The sequence below is a fragment of the Trachurus japonicus genome, chromosome 14 (genome assembly GCF_045865225.1).
Source record: "Trachurus japonicus isolate A0001 chromosome 14, Traja_1.0".
NCBI classification, from domain to species: Eukaryota; Metazoa; Chordata; class Actinopteri; order Carangiformes; family Carangidae; genus Trachurus; species Trachurus japonicus.
Window position 1 is genome coordinate 10,125,554 of NC_140920.1, and position 26,706 is coordinate 10,152,259.

At 42.5% G+C, this 26,706-nt stretch overlaps 2 protein-coding genes across 2 annotated transcripts; both read right to left on the reverse strand.

Annotated features, from left to right (window-relative positions):
• Positions 1-914: 914 nt before the first annotated feature.
• Positions 915-14,697, reverse strand: ywhag1 (3-monooxygenase/tryptophan 5-monooxygenase activation protein, gamma polypeptide 1). Its single transcript, XM_085797394.1, has 2 exons — positions 14,439-14,697; positions 915-3,130 (listed from the first exon to the last, which is right to left on the reverse strand). Exons 1-2 carry the CDS (start codon positions 14,523-14,525, stop codon positions 2,474-2,476), a joined length of 744 nt encoding a protein of 247 aa, XP_085653520.1. The 5' UTR covers positions 14,526-14,697; the 3' UTR covers positions 915-2,473.
• A 3,477-nt stretch (positions 14,698-18,174) lies between these two features.
• On the reverse strand, positions 18,175-25,949 carry LOC146974263 (scavenger receptor cysteine-rich domain-containing group B protein). The gene is made up of 11 exons (XM_085797386.1): positions 25,793-25,949; positions 24,637-24,669; positions 23,761-23,799; positions 22,897-23,199; positions 22,728-22,796; positions 20,820-21,134; positions 20,386-20,454; positions 20,011-20,079; positions 19,579-19,893; positions 18,861-18,944; positions 18,175-18,749 (listed from the first exon to the last, which is right to left on the reverse strand). The coding sequence occupies exons 1-11, from the start codon at positions 25,926-25,928 to the stop codon at positions 18,433-18,435; spliced, it is 1,749 nt and encodes a 582-aa protein (XP_085653512.1). The 5' UTR covers positions 25,929-25,949; the 3' UTR covers positions 18,175-18,432.
• Positions 25,950-26,706: the final 757 nt, after the last annotated feature.

A 26,706-nucleotide genomic window follows, 5' to 3' on the forward strand; every position in this document is an offset into this window, starting at 1 on the left:
GGTAAAAGCATTACTGATTGAAGCCCAAGTTTACTCAGATCACTTTTTCGTCTGTGCCAGAGAAGAGTGAAGAGCAGCTAGATAAGTGGTTCTTCAATTAATCTTTGCCAAGTCAGTGAATTGTAAATGTTCCCTCACACATTAAGTTGATCACCGGTAATTGAGGAAAGTATATTAGGTACCTTTACTTCCCTTGAGCATTTTCTGGAAATTGGATTTAATGAGCACACGGCTGCATGTTCCAGTAAGAAAGATGAGAAGGTTGAGTTGGCAGACAAACTGTAGCTACAGTAACAGATAGTGAGAGAAATCCCAAATAGAAGTAGAAATATCTGTGGTGGAGCAACGACCTTTGACCTGAACAGAAGCCAAAATCAAACAAAAATATCTCATTGTACAAAATCATCATTTTGTGAGCACAATCTTGTACTAAAGACAAAATAAAACATCTTTGGGAACATGAGGGCTCTGACAGGAAGATGAACTGTTTCTGTTTTCTGTTCTTTTCTAGCACATTTCTTGCTGATACTTACACACTTTGTTTTTGTCGTTCTGTTACTTTCCCTTGAATCTTTCCTCCACCCATTGTCCTCACTGAAACATGACATCTGTGCTGACTGAGAGGTGGATGTGTGAGTCTGTGCAGTGTTGGATGAGGAAGGTGCTAGACAGCACTTGGTGCACTGAAAACATTTCCTTCATGGCACAAAATAGACTTCATTTCACTTTATTGGGTTGTGTTTACTGTACACCAAATGTAGCCAGGTTATTTTTATCTTCTGTATTTTCATATCCTGATTTTCTTGTGACTAATTAGTTAATCAGAGAACATCTGAAACCCCCGCTGTCGAATATCACAAGCCGATATCTGTTCTCCACCCTATAGCCAAGAACTGCATGTCACCATAGCGATGTCCGTAACAGATCAATTTATTGTTAACAATCACTGTTTTGGTATAGCGTACTTCAGCAAATGGAGTAAAGAAAACACAGATTAAAATAAGCTAGCTAACAATCGCAATAAAAAGAAATAAATAGAAAATAATCTGATTAAGGTCTAGTAATTCCATGTTCATATGAATACATAACATCTACAGTATAAGTTAATAAATTGTAGCTACTGTATAAATACATCACCAGCATGCACAATATTGTATTATGGAGAATATTGGAGCAGTTATCATCTTACACTGAAGAAACAGTATAATAGGCAAGTGCATTTCTTGACCAAGAAGAAACTGAAGACAACGTAAATCCACAAACCTCAAATCTGCTTTTAGAGCTTCCACTTAACATTGCATGTGCTCTATCCACAAATTGTACTGAGTTCACTAATCAAGTCTGTGGCTCCGGGTGCCGTTTCACAGATCCTACTGCTCGTTATGAAGATAGCATAACTGGACAATAAGGGTGCACTCGCTTATTGTTTCATCATTTCCATCCGTTTTGAAAATTTTGCTATCTGGATTTTTTTGTGAATCAGATTGTTTTCTATACGCATAAGGACCCAATAGTAGTTGTTATTGCAACAACAATACTGACAATAAGAATTAGGTGTCCAAAAACAGTTAATTTATTCAATAAAGCACATCAGCACATGAGAGGGACAAGCTGCACTAACTTTTTACTTTATGAATTTGTATTTTTAGTTACAGTATGACTGTGTGTGACTGAGCTGGACACATACCTGACACAAAGCAAACAAAAACATTTTTTATGTTATCTTCAATAACAGAGACAACCTGCTTCTCACTCAGAGATCGTACTGTAGTGTGGTGCAACTAAAGATGTCGGGTACGTTTTGAAGTTACGCGATGGAGTTCGACACCCCTAAAAGCCGTCTTCACCTCCCGTCTGTAACCTGTCTGTTCTCTCATTCATTCTCTCTCTCTCTCTCTCTCGTCTCTCTATCCCTCTGTCCATCCGTCTGTCTGTCTGTCTTTCTCTCCCTCACGAAGCAAGGCCATGACATTCAAGGTTACTTTAATTTTCTTGTTGCTCAAGCATCGGAACTCAATTTCTGAATGCTCCTCCCTCACCAAATACAATAAGACAGCTCAGCTTCATTTGCGCGATAAGACCAGTCTCTGCCAGTGTGAAGGTACCGTTACCCAATAGTCACACTGTGATGAATGACATACCTCTTGCTTCTAAAGTGGTATTTTGGCAAATGCTGCAGAGGCTATCAAGGAGGGGGTTTCATTGTTTTTATTATTTTTTAATTGTATGTTATTTCTCAAACTAAAATTGTCTTCCCTCCTCCTACTTTTTTTTTTCACTTTTAATTTGTGGAAAAATAAAGAACAGCAGCCGCGTTAGTACCATCAGCTAAATTGGCCGCTGATGTTCCACTGCCCCCTCCCACCCTCCCTTTTTTTTAAATTTCTAAGAACTTTTTTTTAACTATTATTATTATTTTGTCATCATTTGTGAGCGCGCGTGTTTGTTTTGGCAGAATGAGGTTTTGGACTCTTTAATTGTTGCCCTCTCCTCCCTCGTCGTCCTGCTGGTCGCTCGTCCACAGCGTCAAGTTGTCTCGTAGCAGCTGCATGATGAGAGTGGAGTCTTTGTAGGAGTCCTCGTTGAGGGTGTCCAGCTCGGCGATGGCGTCGTCGAAGGCGGTCTTAGCCAGGTGGCACGCCTGCTCCGGGGCGTTCTGGATCTCGTAGTAGAAGACGGAGTAGTTGAGAGCCAGGCCCAGGCGGATGGGGTGGGTGGGCTGCATGTGCTCCTTGCTGATCTCGTGGGCCTCGCTGTAGGACTTCTCGGAGGACTCCACGACCGCGGCCCTCTTCTCCCCCGTGGCCACCTCGGCCAGGTAGCGGTAGTAGTCGCCCTTCATCTTCAGGTAGAACACTTTGCTCTCGTGCTGCGTCTCGTTGCAATTCTTGATGAGGAAGTTGTCGAGGAGGTTGAGCACGTCCTGGCAGACGGCCTCCAGCTCCTTCTCGATCTTTTCCCGGTAGGCCCGCACCATCTCGATCTTCTTCTCGTTGCCATCGGCCGACGTCTTCTGCTCGATGCTGGAGATGACGCGCCAGGATGAACGCCTCGCCCCGACCACGTTCTTGTAGGCCACGGAGAGGAGGTTCCTCTCCTCGTTGGATAGCGCCTCGTTCAGCTCTGTGACCTGAACACAAGGGAGGAAAGACATGTGAGCATTAGCGTGTCTTTTTGTAAACTCATGATTACATCACATATCTGGACAAACAACTCGTAAAACATAAAAAAAACTATTAAATGCTCTACGCACATGATCTGTAACAGCAATTACATGGTGCACAATGACATAAGTAAATAAATACAAAGCTATAACTCTCTGTCACAGACGCCTCAGACAAACTCTACAACACCCAAGACAACAGTCCCTGCATCCAGCAGGGAAAGCCGCGCCTCCAGTAGAACTGACATCATCCTCTGAGGTGACTCCTGATTGGCTGTCCGAGGGTCTGAAAGCTGGTTTTGTTTTGTTTTGACAGGCCTGTGTCTGGCTGGAGGATTTAATCCTTTATACCCCACTGGGACTGTGCAGCAGATGTATCTTTACAGACCTTTTCGGAGTATAAAGCCTGTTGTTACTTTCTTTTTCAGCGCAGAATTCAGTTGCATGAGCATACCAGAGCAGGGGGCCCCAGCCGATCATGTGGAACAGCTCTTCACAATGCCCTCGCTGGGCACTATATCCGTCAACACAAAATTACACTCTGCGTTTAAAACTGTTTGTTACATGTATAAAAACACACAAAAAAGCAGTAGAGTTACTTTTGACCCTCACAATGCACAACATTGTTTTGGGAATGCTAACATCTGCATGCTAATGTGCTCAAACAGGTATACTAGGCCCAGGCTCATCATCTAATTTTAGTATATTGGCATGATAATGTTTTAATGACATCTCTTCTGGAAGCAATGAGTTTTGCAGGTATTGGTCAAGTTATTATGGTTCATCCTACGGTTTAATTGTATCTAATTCAAACACAACCACATGATGTTGCAAAATAATTGGGGGATACCAAAGTCAGTAGAGTTATTTCTGACTATGATTTAACAGTAAAGTTAAACTATGAGCTAATGGTGATGGTACATAAGAAGTCAGGCTTCATTAGAAGACATACCAGTGCTGACTGGTATGGAAATCCATGCTATGGCTATTAATAAAAACTCATCAATCATACATGGTGATCCTGAACAAAAAATCAGAGGATCACCAAGGGCAACAAGATCCATCCACTAGGGACAATGAACGTCTGCACAGAATATCATGACCACCCTTCCTACAGATGTTGTATAGTGAAGATATTTCAGTTTGGACCAATCGGTGGACAGAGCAACCAGCTGTTTGAGCTCTGTTGTAGACGAGGCCAAAAAAAAAAAAAAACTACTACTGCATGTTTGGTTGTTGACTGATCTCCTAACCCCCGGGGTGTCACACTCTGCTCCCACTGTGTTAGAGGGGCACTGACATGTCACTGTTGAAACACATGAGACAAATATTCCCCAGAGGTTGTAGTGCATGATAGGACCTACAGTATGCGTGTGTATGTGTGTGTGTGTGTGTGTGTGTGTGTGTGTGTGTGTGTGTGTGTCCTGCTCAAGGACACTGACACAGTAGAAGCTTAATCCCGTGACCTTTGAGGTACATCACAGTCACCATGAGCCAGCAGCCGTGTCACTCGGCCATAGTTTGGCTCCAGAGGCATATGGTAGCTGCTAATCCATGTTGCAGTTGTTACTACAGTCTCTATTGACACAGACGTATGACTAATCGTGTGCTCATCTGATAAACTCATTCTCGGCAGCATACATCAGCCCGTACATGCGTCTACACCCGTCTCTCTCTCTCTCTGTGATCCTGTGAGCTCAGCGCTGCACAGTCAAAAAGCTGCAGACCTGGACACACTCATCAGTAAGATTACTTGAACTGTCAAAGAGCGCAAGCAGAGGGCAAAGAGCAAATCTCTGATGCAATCTCCGCTGTTTCCATGGCAACTGTGAAATCTGCTTTGTTTGTGAGAACCATATTGTCTCTGCTGGAGAGACACTGGCTACGGAGCTTCAGATGCTGAGGATGCTGACATGGCTGATGGTAAGGAGGAGGAGGAGGAGGAGGAGGAGGAAGCTGCAGCGCTGTGGGTGTGGGGGATGAGGCGCAAACAAGCGCTTCACATCTCACACCTTTAAACCAGCTCTTACAGTGGGAAACATGAGAGGACTGCAAGCAAAACCGCAAGCGAACCTTTTTCACTTCAGGATGACGTCAGCCAGACAGTCTGTCTGTCGGCCCCGTCTCTTTACTAAAAACATCACTGTGCTGGGTGAACCACAATCCATGAGCTTTCTACAACACCAATGAACTGTCGGCTTTAATGTATGATTCACAGTGACACATCTCAACAAATGGCATGATTACGCCTTGATTATGAGCGAGTTCGCATGCTGAGGTACAGCCTCATGAAAGTTGCTTCACTTGTGTGGCGGTGGACTAGTTTGTAGATGTTCATGGTCACCAGATGATGAACCCGACTGATTTTATTCTAATTACAACAAAATCTAATATTTCAGATGAACTTACCATGGACTTCTATTTAAAAAGGGACTACGAGGAGTTTCGGAAAGCCAAGTGGTTTTCACACTACATTTCCCATGAGCCACTGCGTGCATGGTGAAATTCTTGGACCGACGCAAGACGGACGAAAGCGAAAATATTTGCCAATTTGTTTTCAATCATGAAGAATGAAAGTCGGAGGTTTGAAGACGATCAGATAACCGTCGTAGTTCCGACCATAAACGATGCCAACTATTGATCCGGCAGCGTTATTCCCATGACCCGCTGGGCAGCGTCCAGGAAACTGAAACTAGGAAATGCGGGGCGAGTCGACCACTAAATAATAATATCAAAATAACTATAAAGACAAAACGATTTATCGAAAATGCACCCATTAACAAGTGTGGGTAATGTAGATTAATCCACATTAAAATGAGACTCTTTTATAACCAAAAACAAACTCCTCAGTGTCTCTTTAAAGAAAGAAAAATAACACCAGCATCTCGGTGTATGTCTGTCCGTACCAGACATTACGTGGACGTTTCATTTATCACCACCGTACGACCAAATCTATCAAGTGAATTGTTCTGTAAAGCTCTGATGAATCAACCATCTGTCTTTATTCCACGTCAGTGTACAATGCAGCCTCTACAGGACCTCCAGCAGGACAGGAGACGTTTGTGTTTGTGCTCACTAAGGAGTGTCTCCACAGAAAACATTGTAAAAATTTACAACAGTCATAACTTAAATAACCTCTGTACTAGCAAACAGGAAAATGGTATCCGTTGCATAATTATCCTACTTACAAGCCGGGGAGAAAGTCACCCTGCCTCCCCCCCATTAGTCATTCCTGAGGCCAAGCCTATACTGCTCTATACCTCAGTCCATTAAATTACAATTAGGGTAAACGAGTATCTGACCTAAAGCGAACGTAACCAGAAGACTGGGTCAGCACTGGAGCAGCAGAGAGGTCAGAAAAACGAGGCCTAAACAACGCTGTCTGTAAAAACATGGCTGCCATTGTTCCAGAGGGCTGCAGGGTGAGCAGAAAGCCCTGACGGAAGCTGTGGTGCAGGGATGACAATGGAGCTCTGTCTACCCATAAAGCTCATCAATTGCGCCTGCTCTCTCGTGACTCATCCTTACACAAGGCAGTCAAACTTCTAAACAACTGAGTGTTAATACAAACAAAGGCCAGGCAGGACAATCAATAACTTCCTCTTTGACAGCTCTCTGCATGGCCATTAATATCCACAGGAGACAAACAGTAAGAGCTGCAGGGCTGGGGGAGGCTAATGAAGGCTTGCCACAGTCCCTCAGATCCCCATTTTTCTTCCTGTTCCACGCTTTCCTTCTGTCTTTTCCCTGCTCATTTGCTCTCGGTCTCCTAACCTGATGTGACAACCCCCCCGCTGACCCTCTTTCTGGTAGCGGAGCACAAAGGCGCCGTGGACTACCTGACGTCACTGGCGGTGTGAATAGGAGGCTAGCTGATTTGGCTACAAAGAGCCTGACACTAAAAGAAAAGGGGGATGCAAGGCCGTGTATGTGCATGTCTTAGTAATGGCGGTGGTGGAGACCGAGCTACAGGTAGCTCCTTGTTGCTATGCTACCACATATGATAGATTTTATTGCAATAACGGTCGATATCCAAAAACACAGACACACAGAATGGTGATCATGCAAAATAAATGAGAACGATGTGCAGACCTGATTAGACTGGAGAGGCCAAACGCTAGTTAATGCAGCTGAAGCTTTAAAAACAACAGACTACAGATAATGTGACCAATAGTGGGGGAAAAAAGTCTCTAGACCACTAAAGGGTTATGACAGTATGATAATACAGAAAAAGAACAGATGTCATTCTGCTATTTGTTCATATGAATGTTTCCCTGTTATATAATTACTAAGAAGCCACATCAGGTGCATATAAATTAATCATATTGTTAGGATTTCAGTCAATTCTTCATTTTCAGATCACAGTCTGATGTCACTACAGCCTCATCACATACTGACTAACAGTATTACTACTAGCAGTGACAGTGCTGGGATTATTGGGTAGCTGCATTACTAATACTTTGTCGTAGACGGTGTCAGGGAAACAGTGTGTCACATTTGTATTTTTAGAGTCGGCCCATCTAGTAGGGAACTCAGGTCTCATCAAAATCCTTCTTTGCATACTACTCATGTCAGGTAATAACCCTGTGAACTTATTCTGGTGCATGAAATCCCCAATAAACATCCCTCATCAAAGCGCCAAAGCAATAAAGCTGCAACTTCTATAAATATTAAATTCAAGAGCAAAATAAAAGCAAAATAACCTGGTAAAATTTAAAGTAGGAAAGAAACTGAAAATATATTATGATTATTTAAGGTTGAGTAAAGACTAATATTTCTAAAACAGTGTCACTGAGTTCCTGCTGACCCTGCCAATACCTAGAGAGCATTGCTGTCCTGGTAACTGTGTCACTGTCACTACTACAGTTCAACCCAAGGAATGTAACTGTGGGTACTATATGTTGGCAGGCAGACACCGCTGCCACATCTCATCCCGTACATCTATGAATAGAAACTTAAATGCTGAAGGAGGAGATTTTGACTTTGAGTGGGCGTCCAGACCGAAAACTGCCCTAAATTTATTTTTTTTGAAATGAAAAGAGTCTGTGTTGGTGAGGACGTGTTGCCTCAGGTACTGGTGAGACAGTGAAATTCAAATCCAGGAAGAGGTGCATTTGTGTTCACAGGTTGATGCCTTCGAAAGCTTACCAGAAAAGAAAATGATTATACAACAAAAAGTTACAGCAGAGGGAACTGTTTTCTTTTCTCAAGACAACCACTGTGTTATTGTGAATAGTACAGTATTAACATTATAGAGTCAAGCTATGGACGAGTCCCACAATGACATCTAGAAAAAAAATCTTCTTCTTATGCATGACCACAGTTTCGAATGTTTCTTGTGATAGTGGGTTTACATGTCAAAACACAGACAGCATCAAGTTGTCTTTGTGCAGTGTGTGTCCACTGGTGGTGCTGTGGAGCGATCCTTCGTATGAATTTATGCACATGTGGTAAAAATTTACATCGTGCCAATGGTTTCCCATTATTCTGTCTGTGCACAGTCAACAGCTGTTACTACAGTAGTAATGTACAAGCAAATGCAACAATGTGTAGCAAAAGGAAGAAGGCTAGCAAAGTAACAAAATCGTTTTGTTTTTTTTTGTTTTTTTTAATTGGCCATGCAAATGCTTCAGGCAAAATACTTTATTCCAACATTACTTTTCTTTGGTTTACTATTAAAAAGAAGTCACAAGGTGGCATTCATTTAGACTTGTATAAAAGATGTTTTGGCAGTTTGGTAATTTCCTAAATGTTCAAACACAAACTCCTGGGGGAGAAATGTGAATCCTCCAATTAGACATGTGTCTTTACAACTGCTCATGCTCCAGGGTGAGAAGATGTTTCCAGCAGCTACAGAAAGCTCTCCGCTTCTCTTTCAGGTGTCCTTCCTCTCTGCTGAACTTAAACAAAACTGAAGGTCAATGGCAACGTGACGCCTTATGATGCCGCTTGCATTAACGTCCCCAACGCTCGGTTAAATTGAGCAAGCGAAAGGAAAAGCAGACATCAGAGCAACTGAAAGATGCTGCAAGATAATTAGGTGTTGTTGAACTTGGAGGATTATCACTCAGCTCAGTTGTGCACATCCTGCTGCAGATGAAAGTGAGGCTCTTGGTGTAAAATGAACCTGATGATAGAGTGTGTAGGTGGGTAAAGGTGGGTGTTCTTCGTAGTGCCTTTGTGACTCAACACTGAGTCAAGACACATTGCGGGACTTCCTGAAAACGTCTTGAGATGACACTGGCTGCATTCATAATTGGACTGAGATTTAGGAGCATGTTCAAAAAACACACGAGGTTTGAAGAGAAACTGCAACGCGAGGACGATGAGGATGAACTAAAACAGGAAATGGAAACTGAGCGAAGAAAAAAACATTTTCTTTCCTAGTTTATCACGCTGCCTGTATCTGATACGCTGCACAGCATAGGTGTCAAATTATAAAAACTCAGTCTTCCATTCACATCATGGCCACATTTGGAGACATTTTGTGAAATCTCATTTGATCTTGGGAGATATCTCCCACAAGCTGCACCATCCCACTCACACCCACCCCTGTGGAGATTCTCATCTTTCCTGCACACAACAATGATTTCTATTGGAAATGTGTCCTGCTGCAGAAATAAGACACAGGTAGCCCAAAGATCCATGGCTGAAAACATTATGGATGAACTCCCATGTTTTTTTTCCCCACTGAACTTATGTTGTTTCCCATGGCAACAGACGGATCAGATGCTGGAGTGTCAGACCACAGAGTAGCAGCGATGGTGTTTTTCTGGCAATGTTATGTTACTGGCATCCAGGAGAGGACACAACTAATAGTTATTTTATTTCAGTGTGTGGTGGTGTACGGCTTCATGCGCTGCATTTACAGTACACGGATAGTTAAGTCTAACAATAACAGCCTGTCATATATTTATTTCACAATTCAATTCCACAGTCGTCCTGGAATGAAAGATGCTGACCACTCAGACCCGCCCACACTGGAGCAAACATATTCTGCGCTCACAACATTTGCATTGGGTCCTGTGGGACCTCCTGGATCACGACTGGTACAGATACAGACACGGAGCATATGGCCTGGGACTGGGCTATATCGGTGATTACACACTTGTGTATGTGTGGGAAACGCCTTATTGAATAAACATCTGTTCTTACTGCTTATCTTAAAATCATTCAAATGACGGCGGCTGGATAATTAACTATTCTACTGCACAGCCTGACATTTACACACACACGTAGACGTAAGTGTCTGCCATTTTTGAAAAAATAAAAAATGAATAAATAAATGAATCCTCCCACACTATGAAGCATAGTCAATGTATATTACACATACGCACAGTGTATAGTGCAGCTGCAACACGGTATCTGTTAATGCATTGAACAAACTTCCATGGGACAATAATGCATTCAGTTCATTAAGGGTGATGGAAGCTCTGGCTCTCTGTGCCATGCACTTCCTAAGACACAGCAGTGTGTGTGTGCAAGTGTGTGTGTGTAAAGGCTGATACAAAGTAACAGTCATGTTCCCACTTATGGAATGAATGGCTAGATTATGCACGAGATGCAAGATGGCACAAGTCATTAGTGAATAATACTGTAGTTATGGATTGATCTTATGTTGGTTATTTGATTTGGTTAAATAGGGTATTCCCCTCGCTGCTCTTACATGTCAGATGTGGAGTCGCCTACTGCTCCGTCATACTTTCACCTAGAGACTCCATTTAAACTGTAAAATGTAGACACAACTCTTGTCTATTGGTGGATTATTCCACGTTTTGATACAACAAGGAACGACCACCATTCATGGTTTTTTGACCTTCATCACTGGGGATCTACTATGAACTGGTTCATATCCTGCTTTGATCAAGATGTGGACTTAAACTAATACTACTGGCTAGTTTAAAAAAAAAGAGCTACCTAGATAGAAAAGCAGCTAATCAAATAGAGATAGGAGACATAAGGGAGTGATTATAGTCAAAACGCATTGGTATCGTTTTTGAGCAGATGGTCTGTGAGCACTGGAAATGATCATTATTATTAAACCATAAATTAGCCGAATGACAATTTCCCCTGATGAAATGAACGGAAAGTGAAGGCTGGCAACAGAGACTCAAAAACAAATTCATAAATTTCAGTTCATGTCAAGTGACAGAGCTACAACATGCAAAAGCCCTGATGGAAAAACATTTCTGGAGATTAAAAACGGGCGTATCGATGTAGGTTTCTTAGGCCAGCCTTTACAAATGAATCACACTGTACCATAGGGCTGAGGCACCGTGCCCTTGTGGATACTATGATGTAATAGTTTCATCAAATATGCATACTGTAGTACTGAGATCTTCTTACATGAATATTCAATATTCACAGTCACGCTCCAAAATGACTCTAAAAAACAAATTCTTCATTAATGGTAAACTGCACGTACATTTTGTCACATACAGCATCCAAGCATTCAATCCCACACTGCTGTACGCACTGAGACATGGATCATGTTTAGTGGTGTGTCTGATAACATGGAGGATCTGTTGTTTTTCACATCTTTAGGAGCTGTTTCCTGTTTTCTTTCAGGAGTCCGAGGCCCTGAATTTATTTCCTGACTCCTGGTCCAATGCCAATAGAAAGCACTATGAGTTTACGCTCTACATATTAGAAGAAGAATGAACAATAGTGACACAACTTATGATAGATCTGGTCTGCAACTGGGTCTGCAATACTAGTCAGTTACAAGTCCATCCCCTGCAGACAGAAGGAGGACAAGCAGATCCTAAAAATGGTTTTCAAAAACACGGGACATCTTTTCAAACAGATTGTCGCTGCTTTTTGATTTCTAGCGCCCAAGCAGTGAAACAGCCTGTCCCTTAAATGTCCATCAGTAAAATCTCAATTTCTTTTTATTAAATTGATCTGGAACTGTAGTTATTGCTGCTGGTGGAAACATACAAGTGAGACATGCTGCTCTCATATCTCCTCCACTCTAATCTGACTGTAGGGTGTGGTGGAAGTACAGTGCTAACAGCAGCCCCATCAACATTATCATTCATTTCGGTTGTGCCTGGTTCCTGTTCTCTGAGGCGTTTTAAGTCCTCCAGAGGTTGGGTGCAGCAGCGTCGTGTTCTGAGCGATCCCGGTTATTTGGTTCTGTTGCCACCGGCACCGTTACCATGCCTGCAGTGGCAAGGGATTCCCCTTAAAAAAAAAAAATGATGGGCGAGGCAGCAGACACACCCCGCTGCCCAGTGCTGCAGAGAGACTGGCTGGGTGAGGGGCAGCTCTCTCTCTGACTCGGCATAAATTGGAAGGGGTGGAGCCCGGCCCCCCTCTGGCATTACAGCTAACAGTCTGGTCCTAAAGAGCAGAGCACGCTGTGGCCTTTAAACACTGCTGACAGTTTACTTGTTGACTCCTGGAGTTGAAGCTGATGTCGAAAAAGTAGCCGCCACTTATTTTTTTTGCTTTCTCTGCTGTTTAACACAACCACTGTCCAACACACACAGTGTCAATGCATACACTGTGGCCTGGCCTTGGTGATGAAAGAAACAGGTATGAAAATATATAATGAGGGCACCTAGGATCATTTTAAGATGAAAATTATAAAACTATGACAAAAAAACTTCAAGACTTTATCAATTAAGAGAAGAAATCTGCTATAAATTCTTATATTATCACCGTAAAGCCACTACCAGTGACCACAGACGCACTACGAGCCTCCACATGGATGTCATCATGGCTAATAAATGAAATGTCCTTGTCTACACATCACACCATCCCTATAGGCTTTCCTCTGCCAGGTAGAGATGGTACAGTGAGATCATGCAGCCTTTGTGAAGCTGTGATAAAAAAAGGCTGCTGCTATATGAAATGGTGCACTACGGGTGGGCCTGTGCTGCTGCATCTTGGCAGATGCTGCGGCACGCCTCTGTGTGGGAACCTGCTGGAAGAGGTCGAGGACGCAGGGATGCGGTTGCCACACAGCATCGATTAACACAGGCGGCCCGTCATGCTACAGTTCGCAGACAGGAGAGAAGAAGGAGGAGAGAGAGAGTGAGAGTGAGAGAGAAAGAGAAAGGGGGGAAAAAAGACGAGCATTTGCTGCAATATGACATCTAGAGAGCTTTCTGGAAAACGCTGTCCGTCCACCAACACCCACGTCTGGGAGGAGAAAAAAAAAAAAAGGTGAACGCTCCGTAGTTTTGTGCGCCGCTTCTGCGCAAATCGATTGCGATCAACCTTCAGCCAACATTGCTCTTTCCAATGCGCCAGTTTTAAGTGTGACGGTGAGGTACACACAGAGAGGTATAGGGGAGGGTGGTGGTGGTAGTGGGGGGGCAGTGACAGTGAGTGTCCGGGTGATGCTGCTCCACCACCACCACCACCTCCACCCCGGCTACAAGGCAGCGATGTTACGGCTCTGGATCATTATCTGGTGCTGAGCATCATGCAAACCGGAACCCGACCATGAGCGCAGCCTACGATGTCACTCTCATCATCATGGTACCACCTATAGCTCGTCCTCTGCTCCGCCACTATGCGCATCTTTCGACATGATGCCCACCTTTGATACTCCTTTAGTTACTGTTAAGCCCACGTTTTTTTTTTTGCTCCACACAGGACAATTTAAATTTAAAATCAAGTCTCTGTCTGATTTCTCTCCCTGCGCTATTTCACCCCTCTCTTTTCGTAGTTCTTTCGCAGCCTGGCTGGATTTTTTTTTTTTTTTTTTATAAAAAGGAGTCCGGCCAAAGGCACCGCCCCAAGATCAAACAGTCCGCATTTCAACCACAACCCCACCGCAACACACAGCCGGTAAACCCCGGTTTGATTTACCGGGCATTAATCACCTCACCTGATCCTCCTTCTGAACCAAACCTTGTTAACTAACAGCTGTGAAAAGCCCGAGGGGGGGCAAATGTGAAGCATAGGCTTCACATAGGCCCTGCAGTCCTGTTCAAAAATGATGCTGCCCAAATCCCACTATAGCAGCCGCCTATCCCTCTCATTACCGCGTCTTTATCACTATTACACTCTTTAATCAGCACTTTCATACACCAAATTTTTTCTGCTTAAGTCAAAATGTGCTTCAACAACACACCATGGCACACACAGACCCCTCGTCTGCGTCTCACTGCCCCCAGTGCTAGGTGAACTACCCCTTTTTCCCCCCTATTTGCACATTTTCTCACACTTACACACAGATATCATGATGAGAAATGATTTTAAACACATAATAAATTAAAGGTCCAAAGGGAAAGGTCACCAGAGAGGAAGCCTTACTTACCGATTTCATGGCAGCTGCCATATCATCATACCTCTCTGCCTGCTCGGCCAGCCTGGCTTTCTGCACCAGTTGCTCGCGGTCTACCATTTTTAGATGTCGTGTGTGTGTTGCCGCTGTGTGTGTCTCGGAGCTTTAAAAGTCGTAATGTGAATGTTTTAATGCAGAGTAGCGGTACCGGGAGTCCTCTCGCTGCAGCTGCTGCCTGCTATCTGTGTGCCTGCCGACGGGACACCCCTCCCCCTCCGAGCACTTTCCCTCGGTTGTGTCACCACCCAAAAAGGCGTGTCTTCACGGAGTGATGTAACGACCCTGGCAGCCCAGAGAAAATGACTGTACAGCCCCAGTTCCCTAGTCAGGCAATGTAGGGTTTACCCTCCAAACACCCGAGGAAAAAATTAGTTTTTTTTTTTTTTTCTTATAGTGGTGAAATAGGCTATTATAGAGGAATATGGTCTGTCACTTTTTAAACAGACTGTACAGCAGCTTGGACCCAGACCCCCATTTAGTTAAATCACCCCAAAGGCCTTAGGCTACCAGAACCAGTACCAGAACCAGAACCAGTACCAGTACCAGTACCAGTACCAGTACCAGTACCAGTACCAGTAGGCTACCAGAACCAGAACCAGTACTACCAGTAGGCTACCAGAACCAGAACCAGAACCAGTACGAGTACCAGAACCAGTTGACTTTGCTACTGAAGCAGGACGGAGAGATTGACCTGATCTTGAGTCCCTGTCTTGGAGAGGTGTCTGTTTTCAAATCTATCATAAAGAAACACTATGTAGGAACTATATTATCTTACAATGATAGTGTCAAAGTCATTTGGAAGTGTACCAACCACCATCTCATGAGAACATTTGTCGCTTTACAGCAGCAGGTCAAAAAGCCAACATCAACACCTCTTGCCGATCTATATGCTTTATGCAGAGCTCCACTACTTCCTGAACTTAAACAAGCTCCTTTATTTCCTGTCTTACATTATTGGACAAACTGATTGTGACTGTGACTGACTGTCTGACTCTGACCTCAGCAGTCACAACAATGGTCAGACACACCTGGATTAATCAGTTTATCCAATAATGTAAGACAGGAAATAAAGGAGCTTGTTTAAGTTCAGAAAGTAGTGGAGCTCTGCATAAAGCCTATTAGAAGATAGCTAGCCCATTATTCTCATCATGTTTGCTGAAGAGACCAAAGATGTTGTCAATCAGATGTGTAGCCAATCAAAAGATCAAACAAGGGGAAATCTTGAATTGGCTTGTTGGTGGGAACTTTGACAAAGACAGGATGCTAGACCGACATCGAAGAAAGACACCATCTTGGTGGTGGACTCTCATTGGTGTAGACTTTGTTATCTTTGCTGCTTATGTTGACTTCAGCTTGTCAACAAATGTCCATGTACCGCTGTCTGTCCATGAGTGGAGCTCAATTTGCAACTTGTATTTCACTTTCCAACTGTAGGGGGACCTAGAGAGCAAAAATACCCAATTCTTCTGCAGTGGGGCTTTAAACCACCCCAAAGGCCATACATTGATTTTGGATTATGTGCCATTGAAGCACAACCAAGGCTCTGACATGATCTTTAGTCTCTGTCTTGGAGAAGTGTGTCACAATCTATCACAAAGATCTCAGATATTTCAGTTAATGGTTTACCTACATGATTCATAGGGCCTATTAGTAATCAGATTACAAAAGAGCAAACCTTATCATGGGGTGAGGCATGGTTGCAGGGGCCTCCCACCATGTATGGCCATCCAGGTATGACCAGCAAATACTATTTATGTATAATGTAGCACACGGTATAATGTTCCCACAATATGTATCTTGCTTCATAAGCTTATTTTGTTATATGGAATATAAATATTTTTTGTGTCGCTTGAAGTTTTAGGTTTGTCTTCATGCAAGTCGTGTGTTTTTTTTGTGTGTGTATCGCTGCTGTTTTTACAGGACGCCATTCTGTACAATGTCTGTGACAAGTAAATATTTTTTGTAAATGATTTTCATAGCAGTGATTACAATCAGTGAAATATATTGCCTGTCACCGGGTCAGATTTACAGTCGCCTACAAAGCATGTGGACGTGATGAGACACTCGTGCCCATGATAACTCATATCATATGTTTGACATCACTGTGACATTGTTAGATGGCAGAGCAAAATCATCACAGCAAGCTACTGGCCTCTCATTGAAGGCTTTTTTTTCCTCTTTTGCAATTTTACACATCATAGCATCTTTTCTTCTTATATCCATCCATCCATCCATCCATTTTCTTCCGCTTCATATTAATTAATTCGCCTGAATCAATGACAAAAATATGATTTCTTGTTATATATTGTTTGTGAAACCACCTTCGTAACCAAGGCTTTCTCCCATTCCCTAGTATTTCTGTTGATTGAAGTGATTGTAGATATGAGAAAGGCTCATAATGCTGATATGCTGAGTCATTTTATCATGAGTCACCAAACACACCCTCTTATGCAGGCCGTTCTGTTTCTCTGCTCCTGTGGACACGACGGGACGTTTATGAAATTGATCAATCAGCTCTTACTTTGCTCGTGATCTTGATCCTGCCAGACTATGGTAAGTCATTGTAGCTTCTTGTTTACCACAGTCGCAGCCAGTGTACAGATATCTGGTAACTGGTTGACTGTGTGAATCATGACGAATACAGTAGGTCATGACTCGTATTTAAGATACTGTATCATCTCCAGCCTCACTCTGATTTTAGAATAACTTTATTACCTTGATCAAGATTATTATATTATCTCTGAAAATTATCTTTTAGTCATACAGTATACTCTTTAGACCCATATGTATATTCTACTGCCTGCTAAACTAAGGGTTAGCAGCAAACCAAGTCTTAATGGCTCATTGTCAGCTAATGTGCCACTGTATGTTTTACATATTACTGAGTCTACATGCTAAGAATTACTTAATTTTTAACTAGATTTTGCATTCTCTGTTATCCTACTAAAACCCCAGTGGCCACTGTTAGCTATGAGTATGCTATTGGTAGTAAGTTAACTTGATTTGAATACATTTTTTCGTCATAGGCTACTGCAACTGGATAGTTTAATAAAATTTGACTACATATCAGCTAAATGATGTTAGCGATTCCTTTTGTTTGCCACTCGCTAAGGTAACATTTCTCACCAATTGTAGGGGACAAATACGCTGTATTAAAGATAAGAAAATATTAATTATGTAATGAATGCTTCATGATTTTCCAGCTATGTGTTCCCAAAGCATATTCTCATATGCTATTGAAAAATAATTATCAGGCACATATTTGGGACAATGACAGTCGCAAAAGGCATTAACATCTGTGTTCACACCAAAAATATATCATGTACCAAAAAATAAGAACATTTATTTTGTCACATGTAAATGATTATTAGTTACATTTATTTATATGATCGTTTACAGACACGAGTAACACACCTTTTAATTGTCGATGGATAGTGTATATTCACAACAAGATATGACATTTATTTGTGGATATTTCCGTTGCATTCTTGTGGTGTATATATTTCTCTCCCATCTGTAAATCTATTTGTTTGTTCAGACATACAGTATTTGTCAGTTGTGGATCTGAAGTAGAAAAATGTCTCCTTCTGTCCATATAATTAGTAATAGATGGACTTTCTCCAGCATTTTCCTCACTTGATCATCAAAGTATACATGTACAGTAAATATTTTTTGGCAAAAGAAAAAAAGACAGTTGACAGTTAATAGCTTTGTTTTTCTTTGTTTATCAAATAAAAAACTGTGTACATTGTATTTTATATCATATCTTTATTTATAAAGTGCTTAATAGGCATAGATAGTCATAATATGTAATCATATATTGTTGTATTAGTTATTTTGTATGTCGTTGGTGGTAAAGTATTTCTTCAGCATCGTGAAAGCTGTTATTTACATTATGTATACAAGTCCCAGGTTGGTACACCAACCTCCTACCCATGATGGAGATGGGATTGTGGTTCAACTGAAATCACGACAGTGAGCAGGTGACACCAGCATCTTCAGTGTGGTCACAGTTGTGCACGTTCCAGGATATATGGGAGCACTCCTGCAGGGAGGCCTCCCCACCACTGCACTTCAGATTGTCCAGCAGGATTGTTCCTGATCCAGGCCCAAAGAAAGCTTCTCCTCGGGCTGCCGTGGCCTCTCCACAGCCCAGCTGACGACACACAACCTGAGCATCAGGGAGGTCCCAAGCATCATCGCAAATTGTGCCCCATCCGGAATTTAAGTACATTTCCACCCGACCCTCACACTGGTGCTGACCACCCATCAGTCTCACCGCTCCTTTAGAAAGCAAAGAAGAGTCACACATTTTCAGAATCTAGTTTCAGAATCTAACTCTTGAGGAGATTGATTGATTTTGTGGTTGTTGAAGATACAGTATATTCGACTTACCTTCAGAGGGCTGTGCGGTAGTGGTGATGGGTATCCGTTCTGTTACTCTAAAATCACGTCCAATTGCGTTGTAGAGTAGAAAAGCTAGGGGAAGCAGACAAGAGCAGAGAAAAAAAACAGTGATCTTCCTGCGTCCTGGGAATACTCAGGAAATATCAGGTCACAAAAGCATTAGCAAGGCTCTTTTATAATTACTCTGCTGATCAATATAGGAAGCTGCTCGATTCCCTTAAGGTGATAATACAGAGACACACTTTACAGAAACAATTTCAAAAACTGCATTTAGAGAAGAAATGTGATTATATTTTTCAATCAACGTGAAACCCAGGATGTTCTCTATAAGTAAAGGGAAGTCTCTATGAGCTTTTGATTTAGCCTTAAAAAAATGGAATTTGGCCTGTGGGCATGTAGTGACGCTGATGTGCCTTGACTCATCTACTGTATTTTTTATGCTCTCTGGGCTGTCTCCTCCTCAGTGTATTACAGTCATGCATTGCAACTGGACAGCTCAGCAGGGCGGGCATAGATGACTGGATGAAAAGGAAGTAAGCTTTCAGTGGAATTGATGACTGAAGATAGATGTGTGATTACAGATACAGAGATTCTCTGTGTTTACTGTTGCAGAGTATCTGTGCTCATTGTATTTTTTATATGTGAATGACATAAAGCTAAAGAGCCTGCTACTGTATGACCCCATTGAGGTCGAGGCAAATCTTACGTGCACAGATAACACCAGCATCCTCATGGTGGCCACAGTTGTGCTGACCCCAGCCCAGGTGGAAGCACTGGGACAGCTCTGGTTCATAGCCGCCACATTCGACATTGTCCAGCAGGATCGGGCCAGAACCGTAGCCGAAGTAGGCCTGGGTCTTGGCTGCAATAGCTGGGCCACAGCCAAGCTGCCTACACACCACATTGGCATTTGGCATATCCCAGTCGTCATCACACACTGTACCCCAAACATTTTTGTAGAGGACCTCGACACGACCCTGGCAGCTACTGTTGCCATTCATCACACGAATGGCTAGTTTGCCTACAGGAATAAAGAGATTTTAGCGTGGAGTATAAATATAAAGATAAAAGATAATATTTTATTTTTAAAATGTTTTTAAGTTTTAGTTAAAAGCAGAAACCATTGCGTTATTTTTACCTTTTGTCTGGGCAGTTGTGGTAACAGTTGTTGGACTCTCTGTCTGGGTGACTGGAATATTTTCTGTTGCTGGAGGAAAAACATAATACATGGCAAAAATTACATGATGCTCAGTAGAGCAGAGGACTTGCATGTAATGGCTATGTTGGGGTTAGTCTGTTGCACACTTTCACCACCATGTTTTGCAGCACTGTGGTGCATCACACTCAAAGGCAATGGGGGAGAAATGGCTCTCCCTGTTGGTCATTCGGCATAAATGCATATTTCATTTATACTGTAAAAACACAGCTAAATAAAACTGGACATGCTGATGCAAAAGAGTAATGATTATAGGATGTTTGGTTGCTCTTCTGTGAATTATGGTTGGATGGATACCTTCAGTGTTGAATGTTCCCCAGAGCCCTCTCTGGTTTTGCGTTGCCACAGGAGGTTCAGTAGTGGATCCTGAAAAAGGTATTTTAAAAAAAAGAATTAAATCATATTTATATGAACCATGTGTCTAATATTAAAATAATTTATACTATTATTAAGGCTTGATACCAACATGCAAGTGCTATACTGGTCCTCTCCTTTAATGTACCTCATTATTACTGACTAACGTACCATAAAGGACAGTAATGTTGCCCTATTGGTTGGTCCATCACTCCCAGACTAATATGTCAACATCATGTTTTGAGCATAATATCTGAATATCTGTATTAGCATTCAGCTTAAAGCACCAAGGCCTGACAGAGCTGCTGGTTTAGTTTAAGACTCTTTGTCTTATTTAGTTATTTGTTAGTAAGAACTCCTGGTTGAGCGCAGCATACCAGAGCAGGTGACTCCAGCGTCCTCGTGGTGGCCACAGTTGTGCTTGCCCCAGCCCAGGCTTTTGCATTTCCCCAGGTCCTGCTCTGTGCCATAGCAGTTGACATTATCCAGCAGAATCAGGCCGGTGCCGTAGCCAAAGTAGGAGTTGGTGTGTGCATAGACTGCAGTGCCGCAGCCTATCTGTTGGCACACCACCCGGGCATTGTTGAGGATCCAGTCGTCATCACACACTGTCCCCCAGCTTCCCTGGTAGTAGACCTCTACGCGGCCCTGGCAGGCGTTCTGTCCATTCACCAGACGGACGGTGCCATCTCCTACACCAAGAGGGAGAGGGAATTTAAAGAGACTGAGAACACATTTGTAGATTATCGTTTATATTACCATCAAATTAAATCTATTCTTATTTCTAGGATTTGTGTGAGGGGGAGACGGAGGAAATGACTGACAGGCACTGACAGCGGAGAAGGGTGTGGTCTTATACAATATATACTACGGTGGAGAAAAAAACACACACAGGAGACTACAGCAACATCTTATATTGCACCAAGCACAGATGTTGTCATCTCATGCCTCAGCCCGGACAAAAGCCACTTCTAACAGGGACAATAGGCACTCTGATGTGGCCGTTATTTAAGGAAGACATTTATCTGGATGGCAACACTGCATTCCCAGTGGGTGTCAGGAAGGGCCCTAAGGAATTAGCTCGGTACGTCACTCGTAAACTAAATTTGATTCTGCTCTGGTCTCTCGTGATCCTCTTAGGAATTAGGGGAAAAAACAACACTGTGACCACAACAAAGGCAAATCTGGCAAACAATAAGGATGGCCTGGAATTCAAGAAGCCCCTAAGGTGCACTGTGCAGTTTTCTTGAAAATGTCCCAAAAGATACTTCCCATTCATCTGAATGGCCTTTGAAGTGTAAAATATGGTGACAGTTTCACAAAAGTAAAATATAGTCCTGTAGTTTGATTTATGTATTTCAAATCCACCATCTTCTTTTTTCAATAAACCTGTATTTACTCTATGAGAATTAGTTCATTTTGAACCGACACTGACAAAATAAGCCATCATTCATTATTTAATAAAACCTGCCCCTGCATTTTGTAGCAACATCTGGCATGCCACCTGTGAGCTAGATTTGGGAGTGTATGCTTTTGATTTTGTCCCTGGAGCACAAAGAAAAAAAACCTCTAATCAAATACAGAAAAACAGGCCTGAAGTTTAATTCTCCTGAATACGACGTGTTTTACTCGACAGTCAAAATAACTGTATTTACATTATTTAAAATTTGCACTGGATCAAGATATGCACGTGTATAACACAACAAGACAGTGGAGCAATGGAGTCTGTACACTTTTAGGTGAATCAACCCGATGGCATTATTCCAGTTTCTGGAGCTGGACTACATGTTCACTGTGTGCGTTAATGACAAATACAAGTGTGGCTTGTTGTTTTCAAAGTGCATATCTGATACTGGATCTGACGCACAGACCTGCAATGACACATTTGTTTGGCCACTTGGGGGCAATGGAAACAAAATGACAGTTGATGTGACTGATATGTGTGAGGAGGCAGTTTCCTACCAGCATTAAATGTTTTTGTGGCTACCTGAAGAAGAATGAATGATGAAGATTGACTGTAGATTGATGTGTGATTTGGTTTTCTACTGACTCATGAGGGGAAAGTGACAGGTTTATTGTGGTCATATCAAAGCTTGTTTCACTACCTGAGCTTGTACACATTTTGTTTACATAAGTATTCATTTTCACATAGTCCTGATTTTATTATCTCAATATTACCATATTGGGTTCTGGAATTTGGCCATATGTATTTTCAAATTCATCGCTCTTACATCTCAAATTGGCAGAAGACCAGTCTTATTTAGATAAAAGCAGGGGGCACTTACGTAAACCAGAGTTCCCGCGGGGGGTTGTGGCGAGATCCTCAAAACCTTTTGGCCCCACCACTGCTGGTTCTGGCAGCAAAACAAAAAGGAAGGAGGAATTGAAATGAAATGAAGAACTTATCAACTTAAAGTTGTTTTTTTGTTGTTGTTTTTTTAGAAAAAGCCTTACCTCTGCAGGTAACACCCACATCCTCATAGTGGTAACAGTTGTGGACGCCCCAGCCCAGACTGCTGCACTGGCCGAGGTCTGTTTCACTTCCTCTGCAGTCCACATTGTCCAGCAGTATCGGTCCTGCACCTTGTCCAAACTGAGAGCTGCTGCCCACTGCCACCGCCACTCCACAGCCCAGCTGCTGACACACCACGTTGGCGTCCACCATGTCCCAGTCGTCGTCGCACACTGTGCCCCACGAGTCATTGTAGCGCACCTCCACTCTGCCCTCACACCGGTTACGTCCATTGACCAGTTGGACTTTGGAGAGACAGAAGCAGACGGTATCTGTGAGGACTTTTCTCTGTTTAGACTCCACACATCTGCAGTCTCTGTAAGGACCTTCAGCTCGTTTGCTCATGATTGCACCACCTCACTGAAAAAATGGGGCTCAAAAAGTTCTGCGGCACATTTTAACAACACGTGCTTCTATTTGAAAAAGAAATGAGATAATAAGACCAGACCAGCATGCTCTAATGTAATGATAGTTAATAGCGAGTAAAAAAAAAAATCCCCCATGGAATAAGTCTAATCCTACCAAGTTAAGGAACACAATAGGCCACATGACTCCTTGGAAGAGAGTGAGGTGGATGCAGGAGGGTGGGAGGATACATAGCAAATAAGTGGGGATTAGGGAAATGGTGAGCTGGGAAAGTGACCTTGTTTAAAAAGCCCCAGGCACTGATCTACCTTCCGTACTCTCTTTCACTGACACACAGCCAGCCACTGATAGGTTTCCATTGCGTGACCTGGATGCAGACATGCTTCAGCTGAACATGAGTGTCTGAGCAGGTGGAGGTTGGCAGCACAGCTCATTCTTACCTTGATACTGCGTCTTCATGGAGGTTTGCTCGTCATTGGCTGAAACAGGAGGGAGGAGGGGATATGGGAGAGGAAGAGAGAGAGAAAGAGAGAGTATGGCCAAATTATTTGTTGAAAGGAGGTTCTTGGCCTTCCATAGTTACTGTACTCTATATCTACTATATCTATTTTCCTGTAACACTAGACACAGACTGGAACCACAACAGGAGGCCTGTTAAGACTACTGCACCAGACACAACAGCGATGTGCTAGCGTGTTAATTCAATTTTGTGGCCATGCAACAATTATTGGATGGATTGCCATTCAATTTTATGCAGACATTCATAGTTATAGACATTTATATTCGTCATTCCACAATGTTTCTTATTACTTCACCAAAAGAAATTCATCCAATGCCGTTTATGACCAAATGACCTGAAAAAATACCATGACATTCCCTCTGCAGAGGAAATGTGATATTTTCCAAGCAACACACGGAGGAGTTCATGTAGGTCTGAGCTGTCAACTGTGTCTCATATACATTTCTGACATGTGAACGTTTCAAGACAACATATTCTCCCAAGAGTCAGACTGGAGGGTGTTTATGAGCCTGTATAGAGGAGATTGTGACACCTGGAGACTAATATCTCAGGTTTCAATGACTTACAAAGACACCACAGGGACTTTTGCAACTCATCACGCCCAATGTGGGTCAATTCGCAGGCCTCTCCCATTTGTTTGTAGCACTGAAGCACGTACAGTATATACATGTGTCTATCTATGTGAGCCTTAGGGGCTCAGTACACTTGTTTACAGTGTCACATGTAGGTCTATAGGTCTGAGGAGACACAGTTTCTATTCTATGAAGAATGGAAGTAAATATTAAATATTACTTACTGGATACAGACCGTCGGCTTATTTTCACGTCTCCTGAAATTAGAGTATAGAAAACGTTAGTAAGGTACATATATTTAGACAGCTGCTGGCTCTGGGAAGAGACCAAACCAATAAGCTGGTGTCAGCACATTTGAATAAATTGCTCTCTCTATATTTGCTGATCCATAACATCCAGTGAGTGGAATTGATCCTGGCTCCTTTTAAAGTAACTGCAGGGCTTTTAGCCAGCTACCACTGGTAAACACATGGTGGACAGTAACTGTGGATACAAAAGCACTTGTCTACAGGGAGACTTGCAGGTACACCCGGTTCTTGAGTATTATTCACGCTTCAAATAGGCCTATGTGGTCAACCACTGACCCACAAGGAATCATCTCAAGTGTCATATTCAGTAGTAATCTTTCCCCTTGAATACAAATCCACAGCTTCTAAAGGTCAACGCAACCTTTACATGTAAGAGTTTAAAAAAAGAAAGGCCATTGGGTAACACTTTACAATAAGGGTCCCTTAATTAACGTTAGTTAGTACATTATTAAGCATTAATTAACTGTTTACAGATATATTAACAATCATTATTATGTATTACTTAGGATTAGGAAACACATTAATTAGTGTAGCCTATTAGTAAGCAGTTAATTAATGTTTACTACTCAAAGTTAGTTAACAAATTTAAAAGTTGAATAATGTCATTAGTTATCATTATGTATGCATTACTCAGCATTAATTAACACATTAGTATATTAATGCTTAATAATGTACTAACTAACATTAATTAAGGGACCCTTATTGTAAAGTGTTACCGGACATGGAGTGTTATAGTAGTAGATACTAGCTTTTGCTAAAGCTTAAGAATCAATTTCAGTTATTATACAACCAACCTCTGCCCTCTGGTCATGAGCCAATGTATGAAAAATTACCCCTTTAAGAAATTATATACTTTACTATGCAGCTTGTCATTGAGAACTTGCTTTTAATATACATTTCACATTGTTCCCTTTGGCATTGATATTGAACCACAAACTGAAAACAGAAAAATATGATTTTCTACATCACACACACAGTATTCTGTAATAAAGAAACTGAACTTCTACGTTCAGCTTGGATTATGTGGCCTTGCATCCAACATGGATCCAAACCACACACATAACATACTCACCGAGTCGCAGGAGGACACTGACGGTCACCAACACTATGGATCCCAGCAGCGTCACCAGGAGCCAGACGGCCGGGTTCCAGCACCTACACTCGCTCTCCACCACACGCTGGCCTCGCATGGCTGCCTGACTGACCATCCGCCTGAAACACACACATCCAAACACTCTCATTTTCTCTCCAATCAGGCGTCCCATAACCCTTAGCTGTATTGTGAACAGACTTTTAAATGTATTAGACAAGAGGATCGTAGACACCTACTACTACAAAGCAATCACTATTTTTGTCCTGCTTCAGTAGCCTAATTATAGTATTGGATTGTTTTCTCTGATGAGGCCTGCAGCTATTGTTATTGTAGGCCTACTGTAGTAAGTATTGATAGTAATCTGGGGTCAGGCTTTGGGGAAACGTGTTTGTAGCTCAAAAACAGATCATTTCCACCGATCATGTGATGTGCATCACTGTAAATGGATATGTGAGGAAGTTGTCGTGGCAAGCAAACACTTGTTGGAGCAAAGCAGGAACAGACCATGGAGTTGACTCAGTTTCCCCACTAGTGCCACCAAATAGCGCCACCGTTGCCAATAAAACACCACGAACAGGGAGTCAAGTTACATCGCTGTTTGGTAAGCACAAAATGGCCGCCATGCACCGACCTGGCAGCAGGTAACGGAGGCGGAGGCAACAAGGGAATCAGGGTGAGGTCTGTTACAATGAGGAAGATGGATGTCGGAGCTTACCAGCATCATCTACATCTGAGGAAAGCTTGTGTTACAGACAGAGGCAGGCACCTGTTTGGTGGTTTTCAAGGGGGATTTTCCTTCAGACAGAGAATATTGGGATTCACAGGCACAGGATCACTCAATAATCAGAGTTAGATAGGCCTAGTTAAGTGACAGACACTGAATACCCTTCATT

Coding starts and splice junctions, on each gene's coding strand:
- ywhag1 (XM_085797394.1), bottom strand. CDS start 14,525: ATGGTAGACCGCGAGCAACTGGTGCAGAAAGCCAGGCTGGCCGAGCAG. Junction 3,131..14,438: donor TGGCAGCTGCCATGAAATCG/GTAAGTAAGGCT, acceptor CCTTGTGTTCAG/GTCACAGAGCTGAACGAGGC.
- LOC146974263 (XM_085797386.1), bottom strand. CDS start 25,928: ATGGTCAGTCAGGCAGCCATGCGAGGCCAGCGTGTGGTGGAGAGCGAG. Junction 23,800..24,636: donor AAGCCGACGGTCTGTATCCA/GTAAGTAATATT, acceptor CTCCTGTTTCAG/CCAATGACGAGCAAACCTCC. Junction 20,455..20,819: donor CGCTGGAGTCACCTGCTCTG/GTATGCTGCGCT, acceptor TACCTTTTTCAG/GATCCACTACTGAACCTCCT.